General features: G+C 48.5%; 1 protein-coding gene across 1 annotated transcript in view; it reads right to left on the bottom strand.

The window, feature by feature from the left end:
* Positions 1 to 20770, bottom strand: part of TCERG1L (transcription elongation regulator 1 like) — a gene marked incomplete at both ends in the record, with an annotated part of 91789 nt that extends 71019 nt beyond the window's left edge. The window contains 4 exons of the mRNA XM_082309284.1: positions 6913 to 7101; positions 18110 to 18290; positions 19149 to 19295; positions 20468 to 20770. Coding sequence (XP_082165410.1) covers positions 6913 to 7101; positions 18110 to 18290; positions 19149 to 19295; positions 20468 to 20770 — 820 coding nt within the window. The remainder of the gene's footprint in view (positions 1 to 6912; positions 7102 to 18109; positions 18291 to 19148; positions 19296 to 20467) is intronic.
* Positions 20771 to 23113: the final 2343 nt, after the last annotated feature.

The raw sequence follows: 23113 nt of genomic DNA, 5'->3' as shown, positions 1-23113 counted from the left end.
ACATAACTGTTTACGTTCCCAAAGTTTATTGCATTTTGTTTTTTATTTAGACAGAGTCCTCTTCAAAGACTTGGCTTGATAGTGCTGGAAAATTAAGTTTTCTCTTCACCAGCAGAGCAAATAAGCATGAAGATGCAGCCCAGATCACCGACTAGCTGCATCTCCACAAGTTCCTATTTAGTCTCTATGTTAAATCTGCACAAAAACTAAGTTAACAGCAAGGCTGACATTAAATATTTAAAGGAACACTTTGCCTGGTACACGTATGAGCAGAACCACCAGTAGATGAAAAAAAGAAGAAAAAAAAGGAGTGAATAATCCAACATGGAGCTCCAACAGCATTGCTGGAACCTTCTCCATTTTAACTCACTGATGTGAAACCAGTTGAAGAAATATCGTGCTGAGACCCGTTTCACCTTCTGAACAGCTCCATCCCCAGGCACTTGAGTTTTATTCCAGTGAATGTTCCCACGCACGGTCCCCAGGCCAAGGCTGCCCCCAGCACGGACCCTGGGAACAAAACCCATTTCGAGGGAGAACGGAACCGCAAGTGGTGCTTCCCCAGGCTGGGGGAGGCACGGGGCGATGCTCCGCGCGTGACCGTGCCCGTGCTCCAGGCCCACCCCTGCATCACCAATGACCTCCAGGCTCCACTCCCCTTTCCATCTCTTCCTACTGCTGTTGCTTATGAGCTTTTACATCCTCTCTCAATCCCAACTGATGGAGACTAGAGGTATTAAAAAAACGTGGATTTTTTCAAAGTGTTGCTTGCAAACAGTTTAACTGAAATCACAAGGTTCTCTAGGTAAAGGATGAGCAAAAGGATCATTTAACAAAAGAGCTAGAAAAGGTCCAACACCTTTTGGGATGCAAAACTTTAAGTTTTTAAATTATTTCAGTTGAATTGTTCAATACTAGCAAATAATGATTTCAGTTAAAACTTTCAGAAAGCAAAAGTTGCACCCCGAAGGTCACGGTGTCAGGTACCAAGGCTGCCATGTACCAATCTCAGATTCACCCAGCTGGCTCCCCTCTGCTTAAGGGTGATTTCCCCCGCCCCCCCCCCCCCCCCCCCCCCCGGGATAAGGGTATTTGCTAGTATTGAAAATTCGGGGTTTTTTTCCACCAGACACTAAGGATTGAAGCCCGTTAAAGAGAGCATTCGCATGGCGACATTAGATATACAAGGATGTTTCAGAACAGCTTAGGAATGACTCAGCTGCCAACATTTTCACGTTTGTTTAGCTAACAGGATTGATATTGTATCTCCAGCTTGGTTGAGGCTCGTCTCAAGTCATCAGAGATAAAACATAAGGTAAAATAACTACATCTTATCCTCCAGAAGCTGCTGGATGATCATTGCAGCGTGAAGCATTGGAGGTTACACGCCACCGTCCTGAACACCCCTCTCTCCAAGGGCCAGCGCTGGCTGACCACAGCACAGCCCACCCTCAAAACCCACCGCTGGAGGCTCAACAGTGTTTAAAGGAAAGGGAAAGTGGTGCCAAAGAATTGATTTTATCATTGCAGGAGCCCCTAATAATAACCACTTTCAGAAGGGAGTCTAGTCATCATGTTCATGATATTCGTCATTAGGAGATGGCTAAATCAGCATTTTATCTGGCATTGCTCTACATACTGTATGGAAGACACCGCATAGATCTTCTTTCTTAGCAGCTTAAAACTAAGAAAACTGCTCTGGCCAAGTTCTCCGAGGGGCTGCCACCACCGCTCGGCGTTTCAGCGTGCTAGAAGCAGAGCTCACCGCACGGGAATGATACCAGGCACCGTGTTCAACCCAATGAAACCTCAATAACAGAAAACAAGCACATCAAAGACCCTGTCAACAAAGGAAAATTGAAACGTTTAGTGTTGTTTAAAAAATATCAGGGGAAAAAAGGGACTTTTGTAAACAAGAATGGCATCAACGCAGCACGCTCAGAGTTTGAGGGAAAATGCTACAATGAATTAAGACGGAATCCTACATTCTGGCAGACAGAAAACAATAATGTATCTGACAATTGTACAAATACCCCACCACTGTATTACAAAACTGCTCACCACAGGACTGGTCTTGAATGGTTTGAGATCAGCAGTTTTGAGACAGGAATAGCTGAAGAGGAGAAAATCTGGAAATCAACTCCAAGGGGCATCAGTTTTCATCTGCAAAAATTTCAAGTATGACATTCCTTCAGAAACTAATCAAGCCACTCTTTTTTTTTAAGCCAAATGAGAAATGGCTAACCAAACCAAACCAGTCTAGAAAGCAGAGAGCAGAAGGAGATCACTTTCTTCCAGTTGTTGGAAACACAAGCCCAGACCCCCGAGACCTCCCATTACATCGTCTTGGGACACAGCTAGAGGAGCCAGCACCATCGGCTGCCATAGGTAGGCATAGACTTTTGACTTTACATTCTATTTTAATTTTTATTTCATTTTTTATTTCGACTTTTTTTCTGTAATATCCCGGAGCCTCACTGTTTCCAGGCACCGTTAGCCTTCCACAGGACATTCGGTCTGCATTTAGCTTTATCCTTCTGTAACACCACGTACAAGGATTTCAAGATTTTTCAGTCTTACCAAACACCCACTCCCTATTTGTGGATGTGACCCTATGGCCATTCAAGTCCGCAGCAAAGCAGATTTCCCTGAGCTGGAGTCAGGACACCAGGCACTTGCTGGCCTTCTCACACCCCAGTCCATGAGGAACCTGACCAGCGATGTGGTTTTTGAAGGGCAGCGAGGGATAACGTGCCTTTCAGGTGGCCAAGAAAAACACATTTGCTCTATCTAATATTACCAAATCAAAAAGAAAACAAACCCACACCCAACAACAAACTCCAATACACACCTTCTCCATGCACTTTCACCAAAGTCAAGCTTTTTCAGAGCGCCGGTAGGACTGGGGAAGGAGAGACGCAACACTCTGCTCCCTCCTTTTCTGCTTACACCACCACTCCGACTCCTCACTTCCAGAAGGCTACCTACTCTGACACAAACTGCACGACGCGTTTACACAGCTCCGAATCAGGGCAACGGCAGAAACCATCTTTTATAGACCAGAAACGACTGCTGTCAACGGTGTGAGCAGTAAACAAACCCAAACCGAGAACGACACTGGTATTGCATTTCAACCCCCGCAGCACCAAGACAAGAGTTTTTAATATCAATTTATTCAAATGAGCCCATCATAGTGAAATTCAATTGGGTTTCTGATTCTAATGGATATTAACAGTTTAAATGTCAAGTCCAGAAGCATTAAGAGCAGAAAACTCACGTCCTATACTAGGAGGGACCGTGGCTACGGTGGGCTCTCGGGCCAAAGGAGACCTCTTACGGCTAGAGAGCAGAAACGTTCCCAGCCCGCTGACCCCAGGACAGCTGATGTTGACAACATCTGGTCCGGCCGGGGATGCTGTGCTCGGAGCTGGCATCCAGCCTCAGTACAGAGGCGCTGAGCCCTCAACCTAAAGCCAGGGGGATACACAAACACCTGAGTATGAACTTCTGGGGGTGAGAAAGTTGTCTCTCTCTGGGGTTTTGAGGTTTTTTGGTTGGTTTTTTTTTTTTTGATTGTTCACTGGTGGTCAGAGCCTTGGCTGCATTTGTTTTGCATGACGCTGTAACACGCAACCGTAGCTCCTGAGAAGATCACAGACTACTTCATGTAGAGACAAATAATTTCCTCAACCTTAAATATAAGGTATTTTATGTTTCTTCTTTTCCACAAATTTATTTCATTGTTAAAAGTTTCTAAGATCAGCACGGTGCCAAACTGATACCCAACAGCAAAAATGATGACAGAAGCTTCTCCCATCGCAGAGCCAAGAGACCAGCGCATCCCACCCTCGTCTGCTCATCCCCAGGGCCAAAGACCCAGCAGGATCCTTCACAGCACCCCGCACAGGGCAGGGCTGATATTCCCCAAATATCCTGTACTCTATTATAGCTCTACCTCTGATTTTCTTTTACAAAATGTAAAATAAATTGTATTAAAATGAACTTGTAAAAATTACCACCGCGTTCTGCAGACTTTGAGTTCTCCTTAATCCATGGGATGTGGCAATTTGCTTCAAGGAAGCTCCAAGAAATTCCCTCTGCACGGCTGGAAAAACGCCTGGACCCTCACCCGGCCGGCTACCATACCTCCCCATACCTCCCCAACAGCCCACCTCGGTTCACTAACGTGCTATTTCTTACTAACTCACCAAGTTTACTAATTAGGCTGGCAGAAAGTAACACAGCCAAACTGTAAGGCTGCAAAACTAATCATATTAAAAGGCCTCCTTAAAAGTAAATATTCAATTACAAGATTATTGATTGAACAAACTGCTGTGATTAGAAATTAGTACTGCACAAGGTGGTATTATAACACCGATCTCCAGTATAACCAATTAACAGTGTAGAACTAAGCATACGACATTCAGTCTTATAGGCACCAATATACCTGGAGATTTAAGAAATAATTTAATCTTTTGTTCCCTAACTTCATTCCTATTATGTGAACATTGCCTGCATAAACTTTAGACAAGGAGAACATGGGAAGTTCATTAATTACCATGATACTTTATAAATCACACATGGATCAAGAAAAACACAGCTGCCCCCAGGCTCCACAGATAATGCTATCTCCAGGACGTATTTCTCTTTGAAAACAGTAAGTCATCTTTAATAAACGCCAACGCACGGATGTTTTTAACCAAGAGGCCGACAGGGTTATAAAGCATGCTCCGCGCTCGGGATTATCTGTACATTAGATTACACTTTCTTGATGCTTTCCTGGCCATTAACTTACACGGCAACAGAGACCTTTGCTTGCGACAGCGGAGAGCTGCCTTTGGCCAGCTGACCGGGCTTCCCACGAGCCGGGCTGAGCCCAGCCGCAGCACCTCGCCCGCCGCGTTTCGGCAGCGCGGAGCAGGGGCAGCCTGGGTTTCAGGGCTGGGTTTGAAGCTTCTGCAGGTGCTTCTTCCCCCGTTTCACTCGCGCCTACCCAACGCCTGGCTCCTTCCTTAGCTCTTACAGAAACCCGCAGCCCTGCGTTACCAGGTGGCTACGGCCGTGGCCAGCGGAGGCCAGCCCAGGACGCCAGCCCAGCGGCAGAGCGGTCCCGGCCCCGGGGCGGACCAGGGCTCCGTCCCACCGCAGCCAGCCCCGCGCCAGCCGGGGAGGCCGTTCATCGACCCGGTGGTGACAAAGACAATCTAAACCCAGCACCCCCGAGTCCTCTCCTCCGCCAGCACAATAAAAAGGAATTTCATAAAAATGTTTTATGTAAGCCTTTGCAAAGGCACTAGCCTTCCCCCCAGAGATGGTGATTAATAGAGAAAAACGGTTAGCTGAATCTCAAGTTTATTGTACATGGACGGGGCATTTCCAAGCTTTCTTTTCTAAACAGCTACTATATATTCTGTAGGAGAGAACACCCAGAAGTGTGTGGTTTACTGTGAATGACTGATAACAGGATGATTGCTCGGGCACTCAAAGCGTGATATTCGATAGCCTATCATACACGCATTCGAGAGGAAAGCAACGATTATCATGGCCTGACATGTTTATCATCGCAGAGCTGTGCCAGTTATTGAAGTGGCAGCGCTTCCCGGCATTATAATATTCGATCGTGCCTAACACACTTCACGCAGAGCTCGCCTCCGCAGCTGTAAATCAAAAGTCCTGCGCCGGCTCCTTCCCAGATCGCCCGAGCACCTCAATTCAGGGAAGAACACATCTGGCACATAATTCTGGCTTGCAGCACAGATACAGAATGATTTTTTTTCCCCTTTGGATTCTCCTCTAAGATGCTCACTTACAAACCGGTAAAAGGGTTTCCGTGGGTCAGACGATGCTCCGTGGGAAGCACCACCCCCCGCCCTGTAGCAGCGATTAACCCTGCTTTCTGTTCCCATTTCAGCACCGTCCTTTCTCGACGAAGCCCGAAAGACTCGTACCTTTATTCCTGTGGGTCACTTTGCTCTTCAGACTCCCTAAACACAAAAACACTGCCGTACGCCTGGCAGGCATTTATCCGGGTGATTCTAATGACTGCTCAACAGGAACACTAATTACTGAGATACATTTCTCATAAAAAGATTTCATCTGAACACCAAAAATCATAACCGCATACCTTCTGTGAAATTCAATCTCACTGTGTCTTGCTGTGTTACACTTCAAGTACCAAAAAGATGGAAAATGCACCCTAATTTAAATTTTTAACTTGATTGGTACATAACATTTCTAAAATATAGCCTTAAGCATTCAAAGAACAGTTTCAAAAATTATCCCAAAGACTTTAACTCAGTCAGACTTCCACGGTGTGCCAGGGCTGCCACGGCGCGTCCCCAGCTGCCGTGTTCAGAAAGCTGTTATGCACAGCCGTGCTAAGAAAAGAGCCCGTTTTCCAGCAAGCAACCACATCGAAACCCATCAGAAAAAAAACACAAACCCATGGCTAGATTCTGCCGGCATATTTCATAATTATAAACACCCAAACAATCTACTTAAGTCTTCATCAAACATTACCATATGCCAGCAGATACCTTTCAACTGCCAACACTGCAACCTGAGGACCTGCTGCAAAGCCTCGGTGCACTACGAGCACGTTTTCTCGCAGAAGGCACCGAGATGACCGAGGATGCAGCTCACGTCGTTTACTGCCTGCAAACGTCACAGCGTACACAAACGTTGCAAATGTAGATGGAGTTTTGAACTCACTTTTAACACACCATTTCAGAGAACGCTTCGAAGCAGCACCAGAAAAAATAACTTTATTTCTGGATTACAGTAACACCACCTAGATCCCCTGAGTATTTAATTTACCAAGGCATACCAACAGCAAAACTCATGCTCAGAAGCCCCCCTCTGTTGCAAAGCAAACAAAAAGCTGCGCGTTAGTGCCACCGGGAGCAACCTTACCTGGAAAAGGCGAAGCCAAGACTGGGATTTTGATAGGGGAGAAGGTCAGCACGTGGCAGGGCTGGATGCTTGGCACCGAAGGTCCCTGGGGGGCTTCAGGCTCCACCGACACCATCGCGGTGGTGGCCGCGGCGGCCAGCGCCAGGGTCTGATTGCCGCCGACCGGTTTAAGGCTATTCTGGCAACCCCCTGTAGAAGAGCGAGATGCAACAGATTTTATCTGTAACTGGAAACCAGTGGATTTACCTAAGATTATATGTTTTCAGCACTCTGAATTTCAACACGAGATGGAACAAAAGTCTGCAACATTTCCCATCTGGCCTCTGCTGTTTGCATGTCCCCCTTAGTGAGACACTACATTTTGAATATATTATATATTTTCTAAGGACTCTCAAAGGCCCTTTCCTAATTGTTATTAAGTCCTAGCTTGTGGTTGGTGCATTTTTAGGTATTAAAAACCCCATATATGTGAACATACCATTATAACCTAGAGGGACAAGACAGTAGTGAGTCATATATAAACCGTTAAATTCAAATGAAAAAACCTCACTAAAAAAGTCAAATATTTGAACGCATTGGTCGGCATTTTCTTCAGCTCCTACAGCTTCATAACGATGCACAACCACCCTTATTCTGACTTCTCCTAAACAGAAGCTGTCCAATTTCAAATCTGAATGTGTGTGTTACTTGCTCTATTGACTACCCAACGTTAGTTGTCTGCCCGTCTGCTCTCCTGTAGCACGCATGCCGATACCTGAGGTTTACAAGTTTTCCGCACTAGTATCCTTCGTCCTGAAAACTTCCAATGGTTTCACACGGGAGCTCAGAAGCAGCCCACCAAATCTAGGCTCAAACGCACTTTAGAAGATGCAACATTTACCTTGAAGTCTAATAAGCTCGGGGGGAAGACCTTCAGAGCTCAATCTTGGCTAAATATGTTAAATAAACAAGAAAATGAGTAGTAAAAATCTTAAGGAGAAAACCTAATTTGACAAACACCAGCTGTTACTCTCTCTACACTAAGCTATGTATTCAAAAATTAAGCAATCATTAGCTTATTATGTCATTTAGCAAATGTTTTCAGTTCATGCAGAAATCCTTCAGGCAGCAAGAGCCAACTGTATCTCTGCAAAAAAATCACTATTGGATCAGACTCCTCACTTCAGTCGTTCCAGGAGTTTGTAGGATTTCTTTTTGTACGTGCACCTCCGCAAGGAAAGCGGGGAATCGGCCACGACCACGGGCAGCGCGGCCGCTGCAGCCCCTCTGCCCCACCGCCGCTCTGGGTGAGCCAAGGGCAGCCCAGGGAGCCCGGTTAAGACGGCGTTCCTGCATAGCTACGTGGCCCAGGCGCCTCATCCAGGCTTTTCCACCCTGCTCTGGCTTCAGACACCTAAAGAGTTTTGACTTTCAGACGCCAAATGCTGTTTTGCTCGCAGCTGGCGCTGGGGAAAGAGTGGGTCAGTGGTTTCTGGAAAGGAACCTGCTTTGGTTGCAGCTAATTGGGGCTCCTGAGGCTATCTATTATACTAACTTCTGGCAGCTTTGCTCCTAACTCTTTATAAACAATTATTTGCCAACAAAATAAGCTCTGCATTAGCAAAACAGAAGTCAAATATTTTCAGTAAGCATCACAAAAAACCCTTCTATTATTTCTACTGTATTTGTCAATGCCAAGAATTCACTTGCAACACCTGCATATGCACTAATTAACAGGCACACAGGCAAAAAAAACCCCACAAATAATAAAGTTTTGATCATTCAACCACAGATAGATGAAAAACAGATTATTCTGCCAGAGTCACAATGGAAATTTAAAAAAAAAAAATCAGTAGTCAACTAATCCAAGTGATTAATATAAGTTTATTGTTTATTCACCTGAGGACTAGAACAGAGCACCAGGTTAAACACCTGGCCTCCAAGAGCCTGCACTCATTCCTAATTCCAGCTGTTGGTAGTTGGGAAAAACCCACAAAACATCTTCTGTAACTCTTATGAAAACTAACATTGTCTAGAAAAATTACTTTTCTACTGGTTTCTTACAGGGCACAAGAGCAGAAAGGTTGTTCACTTCCCATTTAATTCTTTTATTTTGGAGAAGAAGATGCAGCTTCCCCAAAAAGCCCAGGAAAGCAGCAACACAATGTAAGCCTTCGTTGCTTGGATAGCCAGTCTTCCGCCAGCACAGATGAGTAACGCTCTTGAAGCAGGGTTTCCTTATTAAAGTTTCATCAATTCCCTTATTAAAGTTTCATCAGTCAGCTGAAAGAGAAGTTTTGGTGCTTTCCCCGCCTTTGATGAAGTTCTCTCTCCCTCTCTCCTGCTAAATAATTCCGCGAAGAAAGGACTACCCCTATAATTGTTAATACTTGAGAGGAGAGCACAGACAGGGTGTCTGGGGGGCATCAAGCCCACTCTCTTGCTTCGCACTCAACTGAACCATCATCTCAGCAATCTACCAAACTCTAACATAACATATGATTTGCCAAAGCAACTGGAAGCTGGCCCAGGACCTGACTTGTTGAGAGCTAGGGACTTTCATCTGCACTCAGCGTAGCTGCAGAGTAGAGACAAACCAGAATTTGCTGTATTTCCAAAAACTTCTTGAAAGGGTTTTTTTAGAATCATCATTATTCACCCTACATTTACATGAATTTCAAGAGTCAAATGCCTTGAAAATAGTAGTAAAATACTATCATCGATATACCCTTGAGGGGAAAAAAACGGCAAATCTTTTCCAAGCAACGGTGGTTCCCTCAAATCCGTTTTTGCCAAGTCATGCTACATCCTGGGTAGTAAGGCAATACTTGTCTGCTGAGATCCAAACCCCATTTCAATGTCCTTCCCCAGCCCTCCAGCTCGGCTCTTCTCAAGCAAACAGGTTAGGGGGAGACACCCGAGACGGGGGCACATTTTGATGTGAAGCAACTGAAGAGCAGAGAGCAGTTGAAGCAGCAATGAAGAGATTATTCAGAGATAATTAACCGATGGTGGTGACATGCGGTGAAGGCACTGGAACCAGGCGGCAAAGCCATCGCAACAGATGACACGTGATCGCCAAGTATCTACCCGCTAACGTCCGTGTGGAGAAGGGTCTACAGATACAGGTGCAGAAGAGGAGCTGTTTCTGTTGTGCCTTCTCTTCTAGCACAGCATCACCTACCTGAGTTTGTGAATGGTACCCAATTTCCTGATCTAGAAGAGCCATTTTCATTTCATTTCAGACCTGTTCCTGCTGGCTACATCACTGAACTTCCAGGTGCCACTCCTGGCGTGGGACAAACCAGCCTGGGCCACGCTGCCGTCGCTGGCCAGCACACGGCTCGACACCACAGCACGGCCTCCACTGCCCAAAGCCAGCGTTTCCCTCCCAGGCTTTTCAGGACACCGAGAGCAGGCTGTGAGCCTCCCCACACAGGTACGCAAAGCCAACGGACAGACAGACGTCGTGGTCCTGTTGCACACGCTAAATCACACAGCACGACACGCTGCCCTCAAGTAGCCTCCAACGCCTGCCCCGGAGGAAGGAGACCCCCAGCGCTATAACGGCCGACGCCGCGGGGACCCACCAGCCGCATCGTGTCCAGCACGGAGCGCGCCCAACGTCCTGGCCAAGACCCACCAAACTCCTCCGCTCCCCTGCTCTGCACCAGTGCCCGCCCTGCACTCCCAACCAGAGCCCACCAAACTGCCTTTTGGCTACCGACATTGGCTAACACATTACAAATTGAAACCATGAGATTTTCCTCCTTGAAGCAAAAACACACAAAAGAACAGAAATTTATTTAACAAGACAAAAGTAAGTACTAACAGTTGTGCAACATGAAGATCCACTCTTACCCAAAAAGGGTAATTCAAGACCTTCCCTTTTGGGTAAAGAAGTTATCGGTATTATGAAAACTTACTGTACAAACAATGTAACGAGTTTTAAATTGCACTTGATTATTACAGTCTTTCAGTCTTTGTCTTCAGTTTTGCCTACAGGAAAACACCTTTACCAAAGGGTTATGAATATTGTTCCCAAAAGATCCGCATTAAAAAAATAAGAGAGAAAAAAATTTAAAGCAGGTTAAAGACCTTTTGAACTTTTCGTCTTGGAGAAGAAAGTATTAATACACAGGAGTATAATGTTCCTTGTAACTTTTTTAATGATCCAATGAATCGCTGGGTTTTGCTTATCCTTTCAGCCCATGAGCTACTGCAAGTGCCCGAAGGCCCTGTAAGAGCTCTTCTGCATTAGGAGGCCCTCCATCGGGTGAGGACCGAAGGACCCCAACGCAGACACTGACCCGGCTGCCGCCTCTTTTTGGCCCGCAATAGCCCAGAGACACAATTATAACACAAACGGATTTCCACTGCAGTGTGCTGATCTGTCTCCATCCAGGTAAGCGCACACCAAGCATGTGCAACCACACAGCGCTCGGTTTCCGTCAAAGCTTTCCAACCACCAAACCTCCTGTTTCCATGCTCCTTCCCATGCTAGCTGTGGTGGTTTAGCATGGGAAAAGGACGCCAGGACTCAAAGCTACCAGGAAAAAAAAAAAAAACACTCCAAGTATTGAGTAGTTTCCTTAAGGGATCTGAAATGTTTTCCATGTATATTTAAAATAAAAAAAAATATTTTGAAGGGTTTCGATTTAAACATGGAAGTCATATAAAATTAAACACCAATTCAATTCAATAGAAGTTAAATACTTCGACCCCAGAGTTAATAGAAGTTAGTAATGCTGAGGTCCTAAACCTCACCCACAGAAGGATGTACACCATTCTCCCTTCTTTTTAAAGCAATACGCAAGCTCCTTATTTTTATTTCTAAACAAACTGACCCCTAACACCCTGACTGCCTGTATCCCTGTCCCCTTTGGGTTTCCCTGCCGCCTGCCCTGGCCTCGGCAAGGGAAACCCCTGCAACCGGCTGCCCTGGGCCCGGGAACAGCAGGACGCAGAGAGAAAAACATTTTCTCAAAAGTATTTCAGCCATCAGTTACAAACTGGTATTTCTGAAAACCCTACATGTTGGGCCATTTGCAGAGCTGATAAAAATTATTACTTGTAAAAAATGATTGATAGCTAGGATTACAAGGCTACTGATTATAAAAGTGTTAAGTTTGAAGACACGGATTTTTTTAATAATATAAATATTTATACTACATATAGATACACATAAATATACTGGCTTCAGTACATTCATGGGGATGCTGGTTTGGTTTGGCTCCCTCCGAGCAGACGAGTGGGGCACACGCTCCTTGAACTTAAAGCTTGAATTCTCAACTTTCTCAGTAAATTGTCACTCACACTGGTGGAAGATCAGATGCGAGATGCCAAGTGAAAAGAGGTTTTAAAAAAAAAAAAAAAAAAAAACACACACACAACAAAAAATAAAACCTCAAAACACAAAAAAGGAGGAGGTCCAATTTTAGCGAGTCAGAGGTAAACTTGATACCTGTAGCCGTTTTGTGAATATTTGGATTTATTTAATTTTTTTTTAGATAATTTCCCATAAATGGATAGCAACTGGGAAGATAAGTTACTTTTATTATTGTTTTATTCCTCAATAGGATTGAAGGCTGTTTACTACCAGCCCTTCGGATCAAGCACCAGCTGTTCTCCTTGCTCCTCTGCTCTCTACCATTTAAAAGATATTTCCTGGTACTACAAAGTCAACGGGACCAATACGCTTCAGCAGACAGAGTCATTCCAGTCGGGTACTTTCCATAAAATAAAAGCATTTCTAAAAGGAGGAGGAAATGGGAAGCGTTATTTAAACTGAGCCCACCCCTACACAACACCACGCTGTTTGAGTATCTAACGCAGGGTATCAGTGATGATTTTAACGGGAGCTTCCCATGCCTCTTGCAAGGAACTTTGCCTTTTTATCAAGCACAAATACTTGGAAGACCTATAGCACATAAATTTATAGCACCGGTATTGATGCTCGCAGAAGGCAGATGACCGAGAACCTGCTGGCCCCGCTCCCTAAATCGCACGTGGTCTGAAATGTCCGCTGCCGAGCGACTGAAGCAGCATTTATCAATCAATACAGTGAAGCAATGGATTGACTTAAATAGCATATTTATCCCAATGCAAAGGAAAACATATTGATATCCCTATCTTCTGTAGCCCAAAGGGAGGGAAAAAAGCTTACTGTCTTTTCCATTTGTAAACTCCAGCTATTGCACGAGTCTGCCAGTAACAGCACCACTAACAGCTCCCTTTTTTGCTCACATGCAATAAATAAAAATACCTGGCTCCTCACAAACAAGAACAGCCTCTGCAAGCCACTGAAAGATCTGCGTTTCTTTATAATGAGGTCTTGGGGCCAGGTAGGACAATATTATGGAAGGGTCAGAACGACAAGCCTTTCCCATAAACACATGTAGTTTCATTCCTATAATTTAAGTGGGGGAAAAAAAAAAAAAATCTTAACTGTGCTGAAGTTTGCACTTGATTTGCATAGATAACAGAAAAAGCACCCAAAAAGCACACAGTTAATAAGCAAAACAAAACCTTTGTAAAGGCTGTGATTAAAGTCAAGCATTCCCAGAGACTTAATGAAGTGTTCGTCTCTGCAGTGCCTGAATGCTCCACAAATAAAGAGGGTTTTCATGGCATTTCAGGGATATTCAGGTTCCTGCAGTGCTATTCTTGTTTTACAAACAGGGAGCACTAGCGCACGCACATTAAACAGAAGAGAATCCAATTTGAGAGGCCCAAAACCTGACTACTTATATATACATATGTGCTTCAAATATAAAGCTTGTGTTAGGAAATACAGGAGGTTGGAGGTCCTTTGTCATGTATTTCAAAACTGTTAAAAAACATGAGAAAATGGAACCCAAATTTAATACAACCCAAGCACATTTCTTCATAGATTTGTAACATCTGGAACTTAACTGAAATTACCTAGAAAACCATATCTGTACGTATATGTGTATATGCACAGAAATTCTAGTGCTGATACTTGCTATGAAAAATACCGGCTCAGTTCTGTAAAAGTCAGCGGGATGAAAAGAAAGAAAAAAGGACACTAACAGGAAGGATCAAAATTTTAATCTACAGGGGATCAGTAATGCTAAAGCCATGTGGTGAAAGAACATACAGGAACTCTCCATTCGGGCATTTCTGATTTCAACACCAATAGATGAATGAACAAGATTGCTATTGAGCAAAGGGACACTGTGGGAATGTAGAGGCAGCAATGAAGCTTTGACTTAGCAGAAAGTATTTTCTATTGAAAAAATCATTCCACAAAAAAAAAAAAAAAAGAAAATATCTGGTTTAAGACAACTATTTTCCTTCAAGGAGACCAACACTGAAAAACACTGAAAGTCTTCATTCCAGGTTAGACTGCCTCTATTACAAATGAAAAACATACCCTGAGCATTTTGTTAAGGATGAAAACCATTAAAAGCCTTTCACCTCTTCAGCGTCTCCTCCCAGCACTCGTGGCTCTGACAAGGCTCCCCGAAGGAGACCTCCGAGAACGCAACGTGTCCGCCAGAATGCATTCTTCTGCATCCACCTTCACAGCCATTACTGAAGACACCCATAGTACCAGGGCCAGTACCACACTCCAGATCAGTAAGAAAATGCAATTTCTATTGAAGTGTGCATTTTAAAAAAAAAAAAAAAAAAAAAAAAATCCATTTGAGGTCTGTCAAGTGCTTTAAAATGGAAACAGACGTTCAAACGTTACATTTTCCTTTGCTCTGAGTAGAAGCGCAGAAGGCAGCGTCCAGGCTCCATTCACCCAACAACCCAGCCGAAGCTCCTGTACCTACAGACACTCCATTTTCAAGGTTATGCAAGCCTCCAAATTCCTCCTGAGCAACTGCCCACGGCCTCAAGCCCGAGAAACTCTTGAGGGCATTTATTCAGTTGCCGTTGGCAAGCTTTACCGAAGCAACCTTCGTTTCTATGCGCTTGCAGCACTGGTTGGGGCCAGGACTTGGTTCAGGCGCGGATGGGAAGTCCTTATCGCAGGCTGAGGGTCTCCCTACAGAATTCCCGAGTCTGTATGTAGATGGATCTGCTCAAGGCACGATACCCTGAAATGAGCTGCAGAACATGACGGTCTTCATTAAGGAGCCCAGTTAACAACCATTCTATTACTGGGTCTAAACCCCCCCACACTGTTGGGTTTAGCATCGCACTGGCGTCTCCTGGAGAGCCAGCAAGCTTTCAGTCCCTGCAAACACCGGAGCCTGTGCGATACGGGACTGTGCACGCAATTACAGGAGACATCGACTCGCTAACCTTGCATTTCAAACTCACCCTTCAGCAAGCAGACGGCAAAGAGGGATTTCAAGGGCTATAAGCTGAAAGCCAGCATCTCAGCATAATGAAATCACTGCATTTCTCATCACCTCGGTCGGGATGCTTCCCGCGCTCCCCCCGCCGCCCAGCCATGGCCATGGGCTCTGCTCGGCGCTCTCCCACCGGCGGCCCGTGAAGCACTTCTGGGGAACTTCTCTTCTTGAAGAGATGACAACACGCCTCCATCTCCTGATCCCTCCCTCGCAGGAGGCTGGATGAAGGGCTTGATCTCCAGGGTTTCCTGGGAGAACCTTCTTGAACACGCCAATAAGAACACACCCTTTGTAAGGAACCGCTGTCGGCGATGCTCTTGAGAGCCAGGAATGCCAGACTGCAAGAACGTACCTTGAAACATTTAAAACCGCTTTAACAGCATGGGTAGTAGTAAAAGCACTGAACATCACGTGCCGAAGGGCTACAGCTTTCCCCTAACGGGTGCCACCACGGGGTCCTGCCGGCGCTCCCTCACCCCACTCCAGCGGCCACCGGCTGCAGGGGGATGTGCAGAACGCAGAGATGCCCCACGGGCACACCTGGCTCGGGACCAAACCCGCCACGGCTTCATCCACGCGGCAGGGAGCACAACGCAGGAGGCAAAAATACTAATCCTTTCTCTGCAAGAATATCTAGATGGTACCTGCCTCACAAAAAATGCAGTATCCAGCAGACATAAAACAAGCTATCATTCCTAGGTGGGAAAATAAAACGTCACTATTCTCTTTAGACATACAAAATGGTAAGTACATAAATTCATGTTTCACAATATGCGCGAGAATAATAGCGGCTTCCTTTTCTTACAGAAAACAACACCTTCTAGTAGCTGGAGCTCGCAGCTGTTAAATTATGTGCATTACCATTCGCCAAACTCCAATACCTCATTCCTTTATCTTTGTGACATTGCTGATACATTGAGAAAACAATTATATCATTACCGATAACTGTGGAAGGCAAACCTGCCATAAGACAGGCTTTCAAAATGAATACAGCTGCATAGCCTGCAAAAAGCTTATTAGCTTCTCAGTTTAAAACCACTTAACTAAGCAATTTGCTCTCAGTATTTTTATTACTCTTCATATTAAGTGTAAAGATTACATAGGAAATACTTCAAGTACTACCATAACACTTCCTAGCAGCAGCTTCCGATTGCGGCTGTAGGGCACGGACAGTGCCATCCTGCAGCGATGACATCGCCGCGCACGCTTCTCTGCACAACCTCTGGAGTTCACACATGGCCGGGGATGTTATTGGACTAGCACTGACTGCATCAATCAGAAATGAGATTTTAAAGAGGGATGGGAAGATTTAGAAAGATGCTTGGGGGCCTTGGTGCTCCTCCCTGCACCTCTCCCACCCGAACGGGAGCTCAGGAGGTTTCTGAAGAGGCGGCAGCCAAGCTCAGCGCGCTGCCAGAGGAAGAGCTGGATCCACCTGAAGGTCTCCTGGGCAAACGGGCTTGAGTGGGCATATGTTGTCCAGGGGGAGGAAAATCTTCTGTCCTCTGTGCTACTCACAGACCATGTGGCATCAGGCTGGGAACGCTCCTGTTCTGCCAGGCACGCACCCCTAACCCGCTGCCAGGTATGCTCTTTCGTTATGTCTGAAATGTTGTATGTGATAAAATATGTTTGTATAAAATACAGAAATATTTTAAAGATGCAGAAACAAACAAAGGGCTGTCGCTGCCCTGCACAGAACACCTCCCTTACCATCACGCCTGTCCTAAAAACCCGCTTCGAGCAGTGCCTCCGGTCTGGGAGCACAGCTGGACTGCTCCCCACGGCATCCCGGCGGGAGCGCAGCGATGTACCGGGGCTCCGCCCGCGGCGGTCGCACCTCCCAGCGCTGCCGAGCCGCGCTCCAGTTGAGCATCGCGCGTCTCTGGCAGGAGGAGAAGGCAGCTTACTGCAACGGATTGCTAAAACATCAAAACACGGAGCCGATTTGAGTGGTTCAACATGTTTCAATACAGAACAATATTCCCTGCTAATTAATCAGTCTGGCAAATGAACCCAAACAGTAAGGATCCCTTCCAGCACGCTCTCGCTGAAGCTCTGCGTTACTGGCAAAATAGAAGAAAACTTCCTGCGTGCTGTACGGCTGCAAAACAAGAAGCCCTCTGTAGGGCAAGGACCAAGGTGAGAGGGGCTCTGCTGTCAACCGAACGGACATTACCTTCGATCTAAGAAAGAAAAACAACTGACAGCAAGCCATGAAGAATATCCTAATTCTGAATTTAAGAATATATGTTAGGGGTTTAAACATCAGTAGCAATTTACTTCTTAACCTTTTCTATGAAACAACCGCTATTTTAAGTTACTACTGTAGCACCAAAACAGAGAGATTCAGCTTTACTGCAATGTATTTTCTGCTCTTTTCCAAGTATAAAGCTCAGCTCTCCCGTTCACAGCTGTGACACACCTGAGTTATGCAAATTAATGGAATTGACTTCACAACTATCACTGTGCATAACCGAGCCTGAATGAGATGACGGATCAATTGCTCTTCTCTACTGATAGCTGTCCACACAGACCACACCAAATTCCTAAAGTTAGCAGCCAGCAGGAGAATTATACATGAACTGGGTTGGCAATTGCTTTGAAAATAAACCACGTATGTTGGGAGTGGCTGGCCCCTTCTTTCCAGAAGTCGACAACCAGTTATGCAATAATCTGCTACCATCTTCTGTAATTACACATGGCCTTCTCTTTCTTTAAAAGTAATTTAGAGGATGAAAGACACTTTGCCATCAAGGTTCAGATCAAGCAAGAGATTTGCAGCTGAAGAGAATGAAACCCTTACTTTAGAGAATGGCTCATGCATCTCTGGGAAGTGCATTTAAAAAAAAAAAATTTAAGTGCTTAATTATTTATGTCCTACTGACCTGGTATCAGCTGGGGGGCCAACACCACTGTGGGAAGAGGCCTGGAGGCGGCAGCTGGCCTGGCTATAGCCATAGCTACTTGATTGGTCATTAACAGAGGTTTCTCATTTCCCTGGAAGAGTCTTGATTCCTCAGGATGTATCCACGCTGAATCCAGAGCAAACGCATTATTCAAGTATATCTGTCCGACATAAATAAAAAAAAGAATGTCAAGGTTTCAGACGCAAAACTCAGCAATAAAAGCAAGAATAAAGTATCTTTAACTCAATATTGCAATACAGATAGTATCTCAGGTCAGGGACAACCTTGCAAAAATAGATTGATTTCTGCTCCATAAACATTGCAGGCCGAGTTTCGCTGACCATCGAAAAATTAACTGGCCTTTAACACGACTAATCAGCTGATGCAGCACCACAAAAAGAAAAGAATAGCGGAAGGCAACTGTGCCCCAGACACAGTTACTCCGCAGCAAGCCCATCTGCAACTCGGAGGCTTCAGCCGCCTTCTAGGTAGGAGAGATGGGGGCGAGGGAGGGAAACAGGATCAAGTCACAATTCTGATAATAAAGTCACAAGTACAGGTGCAGGTAACCGGGGGTGGGACGAGGGCGCAGGACCGCGAGTGACGCCCTGGCGCTGGGACGTAGCGGCGCTCGCGGCGACGCCAGCGCTGCACCGCGGCAGCCCTTTGGGGGAGAAACGGTGGAAGCGCCAAGAAGAAAGGGAAAATGGAAAACTCTCGTAATCACATCCTATAGTAAAACTAGAACATTCTCCTGTTCAACACTCAATGTAATAAAGATCAATATTAAAGATATTTTAGTCTTCTATAACTTCAGAGAAGTGAAGACGTACAACCGCTGACGTAGCCTCCTCCACTACCCATCCCTTACAACTTTCCTCCTCCGCGGGGTGTTGCCTGACACATTGCTGACCTTCCGCACGCCTTCGCAATTCACAAAACCCGGAACGTTGTTCAGCTCATATACTTTACATATTTTAGCCTTAAAAATACTTCAACATACCAAGCTCAGACTTACTTTGCAGTTCGGTAGCCTTTTATCAATCCAGTTTTTCCCAGCATGAGGCGGAACCGTAGATGCGTACACAGGTGGAAAAACAGGAACAAATTCCACGCTCGAAGAAGGTGAAAATCCTATGACTGGAGAATGAGCTCCAAAGATCCACTTGGGGGGGGGGAAAAACAAAACAGGAAGAAAAGTTAACAAAAGGGATTTTACCCTGAGCAAACCGATGCTTTTCCTGATTTCCTAATTATATAAAAGATGAGTACAGAAAATTTCTCTTCGGTCCAACAGCCATGTGTGGTGGTTTAGGCATTACGTGGCGAGTGACACATGGCACTGGCATTATAAACTGCTTTAGAAAGCCATAAATCAGTAGCCCGGCAGTAAAGCAGTACCTGGCTAACGGCTGCCACTCGCCAGGGAAGCTTGGTTTTTCTCTGCTTAAACAGCAGCTCACACACAAAACAAAAACATCGCTAGAAAGTGTTTTTAAAATTCGTCTTGAGGCGAACGAGAACCAAAGGAAATGTCGGAAACGCATTTTCTCTTAACTTAAATTCGTTTGGCAAATGGGTTGCCACAGTAAAACCACCTCTGCAGTTTATTTAAGTGGTCTCACGCTGGGGAATAATTGATGTTACTGTTTCATTAGACCCAGCGCTACCTATTTTCTCCCTCCCACTCACTCCGCTCCCAAACCACAAGAGACGCTCGTGCTCGAAAAGGCTGGAAACCTTCACGTGAAATCGAGCGGATACTACAGCGCTCACATCTCTGCTTCATTTTTACTTCTTCCTTGTAAAAAAAATACAAAGAGAAGGCAAAACTACGAGCACAGCTTCCGACATCTCCTCTGTGACAGGACAAACGCTCCGGCCGAAACGCGTTACGGTTTCGGGCAGCCTTTCGACAGCAATAAAGAACTGGAATACTGAGCAGGGAAAGCACCGAGCAGACTGGTTCAACCGACACGACTCAAACTTTAGCCGTTACCAATATTCAAGAAACCCCCACCCCTGACCCCACAGAGGGCTGTGCGAGCGCTGCCGGCGCGCCCCTTCCCTCCCGGTCCCCGCCTGCAGAAACCGCATCCCGCAGCCGCCGTCTGCCGGCCGACGGAGACGAGCGGGGCCGGGAGCGGGGCCGGGAGCCCGGCCGAGCCCCGCCGGCCCTCGCCCGCCCCGGCGGCGCCCGCCCCTCCGCCGCCCCCTCCCTCCGCCGGCGGGCGGCGGCCCGAGGCTCCGTCCCCGGGGCTGGCGACGGGCTCCGGACAGCGGCGACGGGAAACTTCTGCCCCCCCCCCCGCCCCCCCGGGCCGCAGCCGCGCTCACCTGCCCGCGGAGCAGCGCGGCGGCGGGGGGGTCGGCGGCGGCGAGCAGCGGCAGGAGCGGCTCGCAGGGGAGGCGCCAGCCCGGGGCGGCCCGCAGCAGGGCGGCGGCGGGGGGCGCGGGCGGCGGCGGCGCCGGCAGCAGCAGCGGCGGCGGCGGCGGGGGAGCCCCGGCGGCGGCTCCGCCGACCCTGAGGAGCCCCGCGGCCGCCGGGACCACCCAGGCCCAGGGGGGCGCCGGGGGCTCGGCGGCGGGGGAGGCCCAGAGCAGGGGCGGCGGCCGCTTGGCTGCGGGAGGCGGCAGCATCCTGCATGGCCCGGGGCGCGGCGGAGCCCGCCCGGCCGCCCCTCGCTCCGCTCCGCACCGGCGCCGCCGCCGAGTGAAACTCCAGTTCGCGGCGGGGCGCCGCCGGCAGGCTCCGCCCGGCCGGGGGCGGGGGCAGCGGGGACGGGGCGGGGGCCGCGCCGGGGCCGCCCCGGGGGGCCGGCGGTAAGCGGGGCCGCGCAGCCGCCGGGGCAGCGCCCGCGGTGGGGGGGCGCTTGCCGTGTGCTCGGGGGAAGCGGCGCGCCGGCACCGCGCGGTGCTGGGGTTGTTCAGCGGCGTCGCGGGGCTTCCTCTGCCGCGGGGAGGCGTCTCCCCGCCTTTGGCCGAAGGGCGGCTGCCCGCCGGGTCCCGGGGCTGGGGAGAGGCGCCGGAGGACCGGGCGTCGAGGGGCGAGGCGGGCGGCACGGCGGAGCGACCCCCGGGCTGGGCACGGCGCCTCGGCCGGCCTCCCGCCGTCCCCGGCCTCCCGCCATCCCCGGCCTCCCGCCATCCCCGGCCTCCCGCCGTCCCCGGCATCCCGCCATCCCCGGCATCCCACCTTCCCCGGCCTCCCGCCATCCCCGGCCTCCCGCCATCCCCAGCATCCCACCTTCCCCAACCTCTGGCCTTCCCTGGCCTCCTGCCTTCCCCAACCTCCCACCTTCCCCAGCATCTCACCTTCCCCAACCTCTGGCCTTCCCCGGCATCCCACCTTCCCCAGCCTCCCGCCGTCCCCGGCCTCCCGCCGTCCCCGGCATCCCACCTTCCCCGGCATCCCGCCTTCCCCAGCATCCCACCTTCCCCAACCTCTGGCCTTCCCTGGCCTCCTGCCTTCCCCAACCTCCCACCTTCCCCAGCATCTCACCTTCCCCAACCTCTGGCCTTCCCCGGCATCCCACCTTCCCCAGCCTCCCGCCATCCCCGGCCTCCCGCCGTCCCCGGCATCCCGCCTTCCCCAACCTCTGGCCTTCCCCAGCATCCCGCCTTCCCCAACCTCCAGCCTTCCCCAGCATCCCACCTTCCCCAGCATCCCACCTTCCCCAGCATCCCAGCTTCCCCAGCCTCCCAGCTTCCCCAGGCTGCACGTTGGCACAGGACAGAGAGGCCTTCTCTGGGGAATCCCACAGCAGCTGGCCCAAATGTCCCACGGACGCCCATCTCCAGTGAGGCCCTTCTTCTGTCTTCAACAGAAGTAAAACCCTGGTAACGCGCAGTTGCTCGCACACCGAGGGAAACGAGCCCGCTACCGTTGCTGCTGCTGCCGGAGAAAGGCGTTGTGGGAAGCGGGTGCCCAGCGCGGCACTGACCTCTGTGGGCGCTGCCGCTGAGGAGGCGGGGAAGGGTCCCACTGCCCCGACTCCCCCACGGCCGCCGCACACCGGCCAGGCGCGCCCTGAGCTCCTGCCCGGCCGCGCAAGAAGCCATTGGTAGCTCCTCAATTAAACACGAAGCCTTTGACACTTGGTTGCAGGTGACCGCTAGCAGTTAGGAGTGCGTCGTCATACTGCCTGTCACGATTTGAGGAAAAGCAGGCACCGACCTCTGCAAACGCCTGAGAGCAGCTCCCTTCTCTGGCCCAGTTCAGGCAGTCCCCGGGGTGAGCAACCCGTTTGCTTGCAACATGTGGGCTTGTTTCTCCTGCCTTCTCCTCCCCGCTTTCCCCGGCTCCGAGGAGAGCAGAGCTGAGCAAGCCTCTGCTAGCTGCTGACGGCATCACAGCTTCCAGCCTCTCCAGCAAAAAATTAAAGGCATGAATAACAGTAAAATGGGCTGAGCCTGAGTTCACGGAACATCTGAACGCTTCAACTTTACGGTTTGAAATCATTGCGCACGTTTCCCTGCCAAGGCACCGGCGCTGCTCCGGCTCTCCGCCGTCGCGGCACGGCGAGGGCTGCAGCGGTCCCGGGTTTGTGAATCGCCGCAGTCCCAGGGCGCGGTGGCAAACGGGCTGCAGCGGGGTCGCGCAGCTCTACGCAGGCAGAGCAGGGCCGCCCGAAAACTGCGCGGAGGAAAGGCAACGGTCTCGGAAAGTGGTCTTTTCTCCTCAGCCTCTCTAATTTTATTTGGTCTCCAAGGGAATTGGATCTCCTGTGGCAGTGAATAACCTTGGTAAAGGTAATTCCCAAGAAGTTTTGAAATCAAATTGTTATGATCTGTGGATAAACACGGGTTCAGGGAAATCCATTGCTTACAGGTATCCTCAGAGAGACACTGGGAAATACAGATTTGAGCCATCTGCAGTGACAGAAATCAGATAAAGAGAAGATCGCTTCTAAATGTTTTAGTGCTTGGCTGTTTGTAAAACTCAAAAATCACTAACTGATAATTGTCAGTGAACAGAGGAAC

The sequence above is a fragment of the Platalea leucorodia genome (genome assembly GCF_965183815.1).
Source record: "Platalea leucorodia genome assembly, chromosome: 4".
Lineage (NCBI taxonomy): Eukaryota > Metazoa > Chordata > Aves > Pelecaniformes > Threskiornithidae > Platalea > Platalea leucorodia.
Note: the sequence above shows the minus strand (reverse complement) of the source record. Positions and strands in the feature narration are given on the sequence as shown.